We start from the raw sequence: 12,010 nt of genomic DNA on the forward strand, positions 1-12,010 counted from the left end.
CTACTATATTGCACGTTTCATGGGCAATGTGTAAATTTCCATTTTTGTATGTAATATAGCGTTATTTTTACACGAAAAACTAAATCGCATACATTTATTGAGGTACTTATAACACACTTGGATTTGCAACATAATTACGCGTTTCGAAAATTTGGGCATGATGTATGATTCAGCCATATTTGCCATTATATATTGATATACATTATCAGGTCGAAATCTTCGAAACGCGTTACATCCCTTATCAGTGCTGAATTGAGATAGTCGAATCAAAACTAAATGTCAAATTCGGCATGCTTAATTTGGCCCTGATTTCTAACAAACCAAATTTCTACTCGGGCACCGACGGTATAATATATTAAACATTAATTTTATAAAAATGTGTGTGTGTGTGTGTGTGTGCGTGTGTGTGTGTGTGTGTGTGTGTCATTACGTAACACTGAATTTGCACTCGCGCAGCGCGAAAACCAAACGTGTAAATGACGAGGAAAGATGAAGACTCTCGTGAAAAGTCCCCTCGCGATGCCAATCGCGAAAACGATTAACGAATCACGAAATTTGAGCGCCAAACTTGTACGCGGGTTTTGTCAATTCGAACAGTAATTACGCAAAATTGCTCTCAAGAAGCAAGACAATATAACTTTGTAAAAGCTGGCTGCAGATCGACTCAACCTAACGAAAGATGGGCAGGGTCGAACCATGAGAAATCGCTCACAAAGCGTAGCCAGGACGGCGATGGATCGAAAGAATAAACATACATAAAAAAGGGATAAACGAACAAACGTGTTGTCTATCCATTATTGATTGGCATGGTTGACCACCTTCTAAGCAGTGTTGTATAAGTATTGGAATTTTGTCGGAACGTATTATTAGTGTTCTGCCGGGAGGTCATCAATTTTGAGCTATTAAAAATCCTATTGTCAAAAAAAACCATGTCAATCATCGTCATCTTACAAAGAAAAGGGAATAAAGCGATTTTCGTGTACCAAAGAGATGAGAGAGTGCAATCGTGTTAAGATATATTAGCTGCAGCGTCGAATTTCTTTCCTGCAATTTCCATCGCCATCAGCTGTCGCCTTTCTGTTTTCTGTTCACTTTTTGTAGTGCAGTCCTTCGTGCCGCATCCTCTACTTTCATGTTTATTCAGAATGCGTTCGGGCAGATGCTACAATATTAGCACTATCGCATCATTCTATCTTTTGTCGTTTGTTAGACGTAAAATAAGGATAAAATGTCGGAAACTGTACTGATAACGCGTGTACCGATACACACGTAGTGGCGAATCTATACATAGAAAAATACAGCAGTGACGTTTCAATTAGACATAATTCGACGATAACCGCAGGGCGAACTGACGGTTACGGCTATTCGCGCGGGATGATCAGACAGATAGCACGCACATTTTATTTGTGAATGTAGCACAGATGTGTATGTACACACATTTATAAAAATTTTCAATATAGAATACATATGAATTGCATAAATGCTAATGGAAAGGATCAATTCCATATTCAGAACACGCTTACTCTCAAAATTTGAATCAGTGGAAAAATCACTGATTGTATCAGTAACCCTTGTAGCATTTTCCGCTATTTTCTGCAAAGCATAATCTGCATGCAATTAATTGCAGCAGAATTCAACAATCTTCTGCAAGATTCATGCATTGTATATGCAAATAGACTATTTGCAGATATTTGCTACAGAAATCGAGCTATTTTGAAGCAGATTCTTTCCGTAACTGCAGTCTGTAAACAGTCGGTTAATAGCAGTCTGTCTCAGCAAACTGATATAAGATTCTTTCAGCAAAAATAATGTGCAATAATTCTGGCGAAAGAATGCTACAATTCTTGCAGCAGATTTTTGACATATTCTGTCAAGAGGACATTATGATCTGCTTCCTCAGATTTACAGCAGGTTTGCAACAAATTGCTACCAGGAAATATCTTGCATCCCTAATGAATAAGACAGCCAAATCCGCTGTGCAATTAGCGAAAATAGCAAAGTCCACTTTGATTTGTCAGCGAGTATAGCGATTATTCACTTATTATTTCTTAGTGATTTCCATATTAGTGAGAAACTAACTAATGAAGTTAAATTTCATTGCTTACTAGTGTCGTACTTGAGAATGATGCAATAAATAATCATTGATAAATCAGTGATTATCCACTGAGATTTAGCGCGCTAACAAGTCTAAAATTCTATAATATGATTTGTATTCTTACCTCACTTTTATCAATAAATGCGCTCGATCGTTTTTATTTCTGAGATTCTACAATATATGTAACGTGAATTATATGCTAAATTATTATACTATCATTATAAGCGCATTCTGAATATGGGCAAATATATGTCTAATGTTATTGCTTATACAATTAGACATTTATTATTATAGAAAGATATACGTGCATGCTACAAGCAGTGCTATTTTGACCAAAACGTAATTGTAAATACCATAACTAAAAGAGGATATTACGAAAAGGCCTGTTTTTGCTGCACTTGGGGAAAATAAAATAGACATCATTTCTTATAGTTTTTGAAACGAGAAATCCAATGGTGTCAGTTAGTTAGAATTACGACACATGACCGAAACATAAAAAAATTGAGCTTAAAATTAAGAAAACGCGTGTACGCGTCGCAATCATTCGCGAGACAGGTCGCTATGCTACATGTATTTATGGTACTCATCAGAAACTCATCGAACACGATTTCGTGCAAAGTACAAAAATATTTCGTGCACAAAAACATTTCGTTGCGTTTTTCGCTATTAGATATAGCATTTTTATAAGATATTATATAATTTTAATAACAAAACATGATGAGAGAATCACATTATGTATTTGCACTATAATATACTATCGGTATATATTATAATGTAGCAACGTCGCGAATAATTGCGATGCCACGCGTATTTTCCTAATTTAAACCTAAATTTTCTATGTGTTCCCGTCACATAACGTGATTTTAATTAGCACCATCGAATTCTCAAAAACCATGAGAAATGATATCTGTTTTACTTCTCCCGAGCACAGTGAAAACAGGCTTTTTTGTGTAACACTTTTTCCGGAATTTTTCGACATAAATTATACATATATATTATCAATTTAAAAATTTAAATTTTAATAAGCTTTTTTGCAAAATAAGCTTCAAAATAAGAAATATTTATAAAACTGTATCTTTTAATCAGTTTGGTAAATGGATTTTACGAAAAGTTTAATTCGTAGCTGTCCATTAAAAAATTTGCTACGTTAAATATTGAGAAACTGTATAAATGACAATATCTTTTTAAACTTTCCTCAAAATAGAGGAAAAGATTATTCAAAGAATAAACAGAGAAATTACCGAATGGGTGCATTAGTTATTTATTTATAATGCACCGTGCGATATTTTTCGCATAAAAGCGCTAAGCCACGCGAGCCTTTCGGTAACCCCTTCCCTCCCCCGCTACCTAGCGTTCGCGAAAACGCTCGTGCGGGGGGGGGGGGAGAAGGGGGTGCATTACCATCACGTCCCCGCGATCCCCGCAGCATTTATTCAGTTGCGCGTCACGGCCGCACGGCGGCGTCACTTTCACTTTTGGCCGCGTTGTCGGACCGGCCGGACACGAGAAAGGTTGGCTCCGGGTGAATAGCGTCTAGTCGCGATTCGAAATCTAAAAAATGGTAAAGTCCAAATTAACTCGTATTTATAACTAATCGCACTACTCAACTATCGCGTAACTATACAATCGATACATTTATATTAATTGAATCAATTCGTACGCGCGTATTTCGCACATATATATATTCGACTGAAAATGTATTGCGCGCGTAACCCGAATTATTTTCAGATCTCTGTCTATAATTTCATGTTGCACATTCTACTTACATTACATTACGACATAACAATGAACAGCGAACACGTATCTATTATTTGTTTCTCGAAATTAATTCGGAAATTGCGACGCAGAACGCGCTGCAACGCCGCGGCGTCGCTTTTGACGCGTCAAAGTTGGCTGCGTTTCGGAAACGAAAGCACTTGAGTGACGCCGTGACTCTTTCATTGATAATCGTATCAATCTGCCATCTAATTCGCGTAATATAGATTCGACGTTCGCATTCGGTCGGATGCGTGTTTCGTTAATACACTCGTTCGGCCGAAAATCAAGACTCGATAGCGTGAGCCACGCCAGCGCCGCCAACGCTTGTTCGCGTCAGCTGACCGAGCGCGCGTAACCGCGCGTGGGACGAATTGTGCCGCTTCGCCATTAATTACGCGTTTATTTATCTATAACGGCGTACGTATGCAGGAGGATAAACACATAATTAAGATGCTTTATACACTGTCAGCTTACGTGAAATCGTCGCGGTGACACGTCGGCGGAGGTGGCGGTGCGGGCGGTGCGCGGAGCGATGCGCGGCGCGGCGTTGGCGCGACGACACCACGCGTCTCGATTTTTGGCCGAACGAATATTGCGAAATACGCATTCGACAGAATCAGAGTGCCGAGTCTATGTTACAAGCAGTATAGTAGAATCGGCCTGCATGCATTGATGCTCGTTTCGAACGCGTATTTCGCAATACTCGTTCGGCCGAAAATCAAGTCATGAAACGTCGGTCGTAGCGCTGCCGCGCCGCTGCGTCGCCGCGACGCTATTACCGCGCGAAGTTAAAGAGGCCTGTTCTTTATAGCTGAACTGGCTGTACTAGTTCACAGTTTATCTTTCTTTTCTACATTTCGAAAAAGAAAGATGAACTCTGAACTAGTGCAGCTAGTTCAGCTATAAAGAACAGGCCTCTTTAACTTCGCGTAGGTATGTACCTACAGCTCACAGGCGCGTCATTTGATACGCGCGTCATAATTTATAACAATCTTTCTTTGTCGGAAACTGCAGTTATAATTTTTGGTCCTCAGATCCTCACTAACTTTATATTGAATACTGATGACAAATGCAATGATACTTTTGCAGTTGGATGAATTCAACTGTAAACGCGTCAAACGCGACAATGCTAGAAGTCATTAAACCCAGACAGAAATGATCGGTCGATAGACCTCGATTCGACGTTTCCAAACAATTGATTCGATGTCTATGGACCGATTGTTTGTGCCTTGTTAAACTAAATCTAGTTATTTCTCAAACGACGTGTGACGCGCCCGTCAAATGACGCGCCTATGAGTAAGTACACGGAAAGAATGATTTTGTTGAAAGGTCTAAAAATTTTGCTAAAAATAGATCTGAAAATAATTTTTTATTGAATCATCAAAATAATTTGTTAGAACTGATAAGCATTGCTATAAAACGTTTTGATATTCTAGCAATTATTTTGACTTTCGTACAAAATTATTTTGATTATTGAACAAAAGTTATTTATACAGATTTGGATTCAGCAAAATTGTTCTTTCCGTGTATATCTTTATCCGCGCAATAAAATAAAGCCGCTTCGCCATTTTAATAGCGTTCCCTTTATATTTTCAGAACGCGACGAAAATATGTAAGCTAGATCATCTCCGAGAAGCGTTGCGACTGATAAAATTGGTAAGCGACATATGTATAATAGAATTGACACGCAAGCACTTTCTGATGTTCGTCCGAACGCGTATTATAGGCCTGTTCTTTATAGCTGAACTGGCTGCACTAGTTCAGAGTTTATCTTTCTTCTTCCAACGTAGAAAGAGAAAGATAAACTGCGAACTAGTGCAGCCAGTTCAGCTATAAAGAACAGGCCTCATTTCACAATACTCGTTCGAATGAAAATCAAGATTTATACAGCGCCGACGTGTCGCTACCACTGTCTCGCCGCGGCGCTCATTTCGTGTAAAGTTAATTGCACGCGTGACAAAATGCGCCGCTTTACCTTTGCCATCTTAATTACATTAACGTTTTAATTGCAGAAAGCAGCAACACGGGATGAATCGGCTTCGAAACGAGTCGCGTCTCATTCCGGTAGGGCATCGAGAGAATCTTACGCATTCTACGCAGTTGGATAATCCGGAGTTTGAGAGGAGGATGAGGCCTAGGAGAGGCATCGAGCACCGGCGGAACAACTTTGGGGTGAATATAATTTTTTATAAAAATAAAATATAAATTAAGTTATATTAAATTAATAATTCTTTCCCACTTACCCGGACTGTTTTTTATCTCAGTGAACTATAATAATGAGAGAAATTAAATGAATCTATCTAAAATTTTTCAAAGCTTATTTATTTAAAGATTTTTTCTGAAAATATATAATTATATCATATACTGTAAATATTTTATTAAAAGATAAATAAAAAATTCAAAAAATGCGCGTAAGAATTATCTTCTGAAAAGTTGATTATTTTGAACACTATTTTTAACTTAAATCTTGTTTGTGTTTTACAGAAGCATCGCAGCTTCGTGGCAGATAATTCCGCCCGTTGCGCATCGGGTTGGTGAGTGAAAATTTTTTTAATAAGGTAACGAATCTGTGAAATTTGTATTAGACAATTAGATTTCCATATAAAGTTTGCATTAGATGTATATTTATGTGTATATTATAGTAATAGGACTGCAAATAGATACAATTTCTCACAGATCTGTTGCCATAAAAATTATATTTGTGCGTACTTGATAAATTTATTATTTTGATCTATAATCTTATCTCTGAAGACAAGCAATGGAAATTTGGCGTACTCATATTTTCTATTCCGTGTGTACTTAAGAATTTATTTGAAGTATAAAAAAATTTATTTTCAAAAACACAATCTTCGTATATTGCAAGATAAAAAGTTAAACATTGAAAAAATAAATTAAATAGAAAAATGTTTTAATCTTCGGAAAGTACTCCAAACTTGTACGTCATGTCGTGCATATAAATCCTTCCGGGATACAGCATGTAGGATGGAAAGTATTCACTATTAACATCATTAGGATAATTCTGGGGCGAAATAGCAAATCCGCTATGACGGCGATAGGGAACGCCTCCTTTGCCATAAACTTCCGTTGTATTTCTCTTTACAATTTCCTTTGCCTGTTCAAAAATGTAATATTTTCAATAATTCTTAAAAAATATATCTAAGCTTCTTATGTATCTAAAAAACATTAAATTTTAAAATATCTTCAATCTTTTATAGAATTGCATGATTTTTTCTTAAATCACGAAAATTTTCTTCTAAAAAATATATATAGTTGACAATATAACGAAACGCAAAGGATGACAAATCGTACGCATATAGGTACTTTTGTCACGAAAATTTACCATTTTTAATATTATCTTAATATTAGCATCTCTCGATGCTATACCAAGTTTAAACAAAATGATGCATATTAACACTGTGCTTAATAACTGCCATATTCAATCCCTCATTTTAAATTGTGTGACTTTTATTTCAGATTTTGAATTAGTAACATCAAAGATTTTTAAATAGTGAATTTTGAAATTAAAAGAATATTTGCATTTTATTTTTAAAGATGTCTCGACAGCTTTCTAAAGATTATCGACAAAAATACAATATTAATTTATACTATATTTTATTTAAATTCGAAATTGACCTTATTCAGCATCGATGAAGTATTATTAAAGATGGCGGGTCAAAGGCAAATTTTTGTGACTGTCAAATGGACTCAGGAGTAATTGAAGAACGATAATATTACCAACTGTTTTGATTGTATATATTGACTGTATATATCCAGGATAACAAATACGATCGTTTTATGTACCACCAAATTATGTATTACCAAATTATTATTTGATTATCGACAGTGAAAAGTTTACATGTTATTTTTCAATTTTCGTAACGTTGTTTGCAACGTTTGCTGAACGCGTATACGTGTGTATATACAGCAAAAATTAAAAAATAACATATGAACTTTTCACTCAATAATAAAATAGTAATTTAGTCTCATAAAACGACACGATCGTGTGTGTTATGCTCGGTAATGGATGAATACTCGGATGAATTATTTTGTCCTTGTTTAACATTTAGAATAACAATTAAGGACAAAATAATACATCATGCTCATTATGCATGAAACAGAACACATCCTAAAATGATTAGTATATAATGTCATTGTTCTTCATTTACCTTCAGACCCTCTTAACAATCACGAAAATTTACCCTTGATCGGTCTTTAATATGATACCTCGGTATTTAAAGTTCCCAGCAAACAGATTATAACTACAATATTGCAGCAACGTTGTATTATAATATTTTTGCAATATATCTGGAATGTTACAGTGTTGCTGCAGCATCGCAGTTATAATTTGTTTACTGAGTTATATTACTTTAAAAATAAAACTTAATCACAATCACACACTTTACCGATTTCGAAGAATTGACTTGCACATTCTCGCAGTCTTTCCAATCGTGATCTTTTAAATCAGGGGGATAAACATGTTGATGTGGCAAATCATTTCCCGTATAGATTTGCAATCCAGGATGATTCGAGTAAACCTCCAAAAATCGTCCGGAAGTAGGATGCAAAATTCTTTTCATATAATTGATGGAATAAATTGATTTAAACAGAAAAACATTTTACATTGTAGAAATAATCCAGTAGTATAGTATGGGATATAGTAGCGGGTTCTAATCCAGGGGATCGGATAACACGGGAAGATTACCGAGCGTGGAAACGGTAACACCAGCTGCTGGGACTGTTGACGCACAGATTGTGGTTGTAACCACCACCCGGTATACCGTATAATCGACGCTGGTTCAGCTGTACTGGTAAACGTAGGTCGCATTCTGTACCGTCTACCGAACATATAACGTTTATCGGCAAGTTATTCCTGAAGACCAAACTGTCAGCATTGACCGTAAGGACGTGTTTCTTCAACTCCTTCGAGCCTGTACCCTAAAAAAAAATTATCTCAATGTCGTAATATAGGGAAGTTTAGAACAAATAGTTTCAATCGGAAAATCAATTTGAATTTCTAAATCTAGATTTTTTATCCTTTCCTCTTCACTTCTTTAAACTCTGGCTCTTAATTTCTCAAAACGATAAATGCTTGAGTTTCATAAAAAAAATATCATAAATTCTAAATTTCAAAAAAATGTTATACTATATAAATTAACATAAAAACATTTAACATATTTATTTTCTTCGATTTAGAGAATTTCATGCATTCCAAAGTTAAAAGAAGAATTAAAATATTGATTATATTAAAATTTTTTCCTGTAACAGACAAATATTAAATCTCAAGGAAACCAATGCTTTATATTCATCTCTTACATGTCCGGCGAGATTGAACAAACAATAATTAGTAATATTGATGGGAGTGGGGCTTGTGCTGGTGGCACGGATGTTGATGTGAAGTTGATTGTCGTCCGTCCAGGTGTACTTAATTTGCGTTAACACGTCACCGGGATATCCCTGACTGTAGCTCTGGCTCAAATGCGACATCACCTCGTCGAAGAACACAATATAAAACAGGCAGTAATTTTAACAATTTCGTGGCTCACTTTCAGGGAATAAGTTACATCGTACCACTCGATTGTTCACTATCTGCGACTGCCAATTAACATTGTCGAACGCGAATGTATCGCCATTGAAACGATCCTCTCCAGTCCCGCCGTTAATCGACAAAGGATAAATTACGTTGCCGGGTTGCATCGGACTGCCGGAAATGCAATTGGCAACGCGACCAATGATGCTTCCCATGTATCTGTTCTTCAAATATCCTAATTATGTTAGCAGCAATAGTGAATACTTAAAATATATATAAAATATAAAAATTACTAATTTTAGCATTATACAATTTCCAATGTAATTATATCGAAAAAAAGGGAAAGAAAGATGTCGTACAATAACGCATCTGATCTAACCAACATTCTTAAATAATCCGCTTTTAAAAGACAATGCTTTGTTAGTAAAAATTTTACCATCTATGTTGTCGAATCCAAAAACAACGTCGGCCAGTTTACCATCTCGATTGGGAACTTTGATTGATTGAATACCAGCACCCCAGGATATCAGACGAACAATCGCCTTGTGTTTATTCGTTAGAGTGTACCTGTTTAAAAATGACATTCCAATCAATATAATATATTAATGGAATAGAGGCGATTCTCTAATATAGCGCTTAGATTTCTCATTTTTGTTAAATTCTCTATTCAAATTTAACAAAAGCAAAGAAATTTCACGTCATATTATATAGTTTCTACAAAATATCTAACTTTTGCCTCAATGACAGATACAGATCCCAAATACAGATATTTCAGATAAAAGCCAGATTGAAGCTGTAGCTTCTTTTGCATAATCAACAATAATCTTGCAATACCTTCTAACGATCTCGCGTGATTTCTCCAATAAAGCACCAGGTGACCTTGGCACGAATCCAAAGCCATCCTCTTCAATCAAAACATCCCCGAAAGACATGATTCAAGCGAATATTGAAACTTCAAGAATTATTCATTCTTTTATTTCGCTCTTTAGATCACATTTCACTTGCGCCATACATCCTGATTGTAATTAAAAAGAATCTAATTGCAACAATTACGCTAAAATTTAAATTTAATAGAAACGTCTAGCCTCAAATTCAAAGTGTTGAAGTCAGTAACTTTAAACGCATACTTCCAAACTTCCGTTTCATTCATATGAACCAATCGTTTCTCTCTCGCTCCATTTTGCCATCTTTTGATATTTCTTCACAAATGCGGAATATTTACGAACAAATTAATCGTATTTCTTATTCAACAAGAAATATAACTAAATTTTTTTGAACATTATAACATTCGGAGATTGATGGGATAATAAAAGATAAAAATTTGATTTTTAATATTTTAATTAATACAAATTCAATTTAAGACCAATACACTTTTTATAGATAGTGTGCCAAATTTTTTACTTTACATTATTATTTACACGGAAAGAACGATTTTGTTGAAAGGTCTAAAAATTTTGCTAAAAACAGATCTGAAAATAATTTTTTGTTGAATCGTCAAAATAATTTGTTGGAATGTCAAAGCTGATAAGCATTGCTATAAAACGTTTTTATATTCTAGCAACATCACTTTGACTTTCGCACAAAATTATTTTGATCATTGAACAAAAATTATTTTCAGATCTGGATTCAGCAAAATTGTTCTTTCCGTGTAGCTATTTCTGTCATTCAAAATTTTATATTAAATGGCATTTATTTTTTGCGCAAACGTCTTAAAAAAAATTTGACAGCATCGAGTCCTCAGTGACTACCGGGGCGCCACTAAATAATCAAGCAACGAATGATCATAGTAATCAACTTGTTAACGAGTCAATCATGATGAATTAATATTTTAGTTCCTAATACATATATTCGATTGTATATCATTAATTCTTCTGTCTCTTTAGTTGCCTCTCGAAATGCCCACAAATAAAGAAACATGAAAGAATATTTCGAAAGGACATTTCAACCCCTAATTCGACGTATTGTGGTTGTCCACATTCTGACAACCAACCACCCTAATTCCCTTTTCCCGATGGCGCCGTCGAGCGTGTCAAAAAAAAATCGCGGATCGCGGTACCACACACGATTCGATTATCCCGAAGGGATACCGCCGCTTCTCTTTATCGTTCCCAGTTCGCGCCCTGATCGGGGGGGGGGAGAGGAAGGGCTGCCACCCGACTTCCCCGCTTCCGCGCCGTGCTTTAGAACAGTCGATGGAAATAATTACATTAATGGCGTCGCCGACAAGAGAGCGCGGCACAACCCGGGCGCCACCTCTTCCCTCCACCCTCGCACGGAAGGCATCCCCCTCGAATGGGAGCGGAGCAGGCACCTCGACGGAAACTCCGCTCCCTGCACCCCCGCCGCGCTAACGCCGCCGTCGTCGCCGCGGCGCGAGCTTGTACAGAATGGCGCGCTCGCACCATCTCGCACGGCGCTGGAGCGGGCGCGGAGCAAACCCGCGCGAGCTTTCTTCGTCACAATGGCGTAATGCCATTCTCGACGCGGTAACGCGACAATGGTGCCGCATCCCGCCGCTGGAAAGTAATTATCTTAATGTTCTGACGAGCCGGCGCGGAATGGAGACACTCGCTGGAAACGACGACAATTCGTCGTCGTCGCGGGGACGAGGAGGCATGCAGGGGGCAGAG

At 36.7% G+C, this 12,010-nt stretch overlaps 1 protein-coding gene across 3 annotated transcripts; it reads right to left on the reverse strand.

Annotated features, from left to right (window-relative positions):
- Window positions 1-6,551: 6,551 nt before the first annotated feature.
- Window positions 6,552-10,835, reverse strand: LOC105458696 (aldose 1-epimerase-like). 3 transcript variants are annotated; one of them, XM_011704189.1, is made up of 8 exons: window positions 10,508-10,835; window positions 10,215-10,395; window positions 9,817-9,947; window positions 9,422-9,615; window positions 9,167-9,340; window positions 8,556-8,788; window positions 8,257-8,422; window positions 6,552-6,965 (listed from the first exon to the last, which is right to left on the reverse strand). In XM_011704189.1, exons 2-8 carry the CDS (start codon window positions 10,310-10,312, stop codon window positions 6,762-6,764), a joined length of 1,200 nt encoding a protein of 399 aa, XP_011702491.1. In that variant the 5' UTR covers window positions 10,313-10,395; window positions 10,508-10,835; the 3' UTR covers window positions 6,552-6,761. The 3 variants fall into 3 exon arrangements, with proteins under 3 accessions (XP_011702491.1, XP_011702490.1, XP_011702493.1); XM_011704188.1 differs by lacking the exon at window positions 10,508-10,835 and having other exon boundaries at window positions 10,215-10,499; XM_011704191.1 differs by lacking the exons at window positions 10,215-10,395; window positions 10,508-10,835 and having other exon boundaries at window positions 9,422-9,604; window positions 9,817-9,908.
- Between the last annotated feature and the right edge of the window lie 1,175 nt (window positions 10,836-12,010).

This window comes from Wasmannia auropunctata, unplaced genomic scaffold (genome assembly GCF_000956235.1).
Source record: "Wasmannia auropunctata unplaced genomic scaffold, wasmannia.A_1.0 LD334385.1, whole genome shotgun sequence".
NCBI classification, from domain to species: Eukaryota; Metazoa; Arthropoda; class Insecta; order Hymenoptera; family Formicidae; genus Wasmannia; species Wasmannia auropunctata.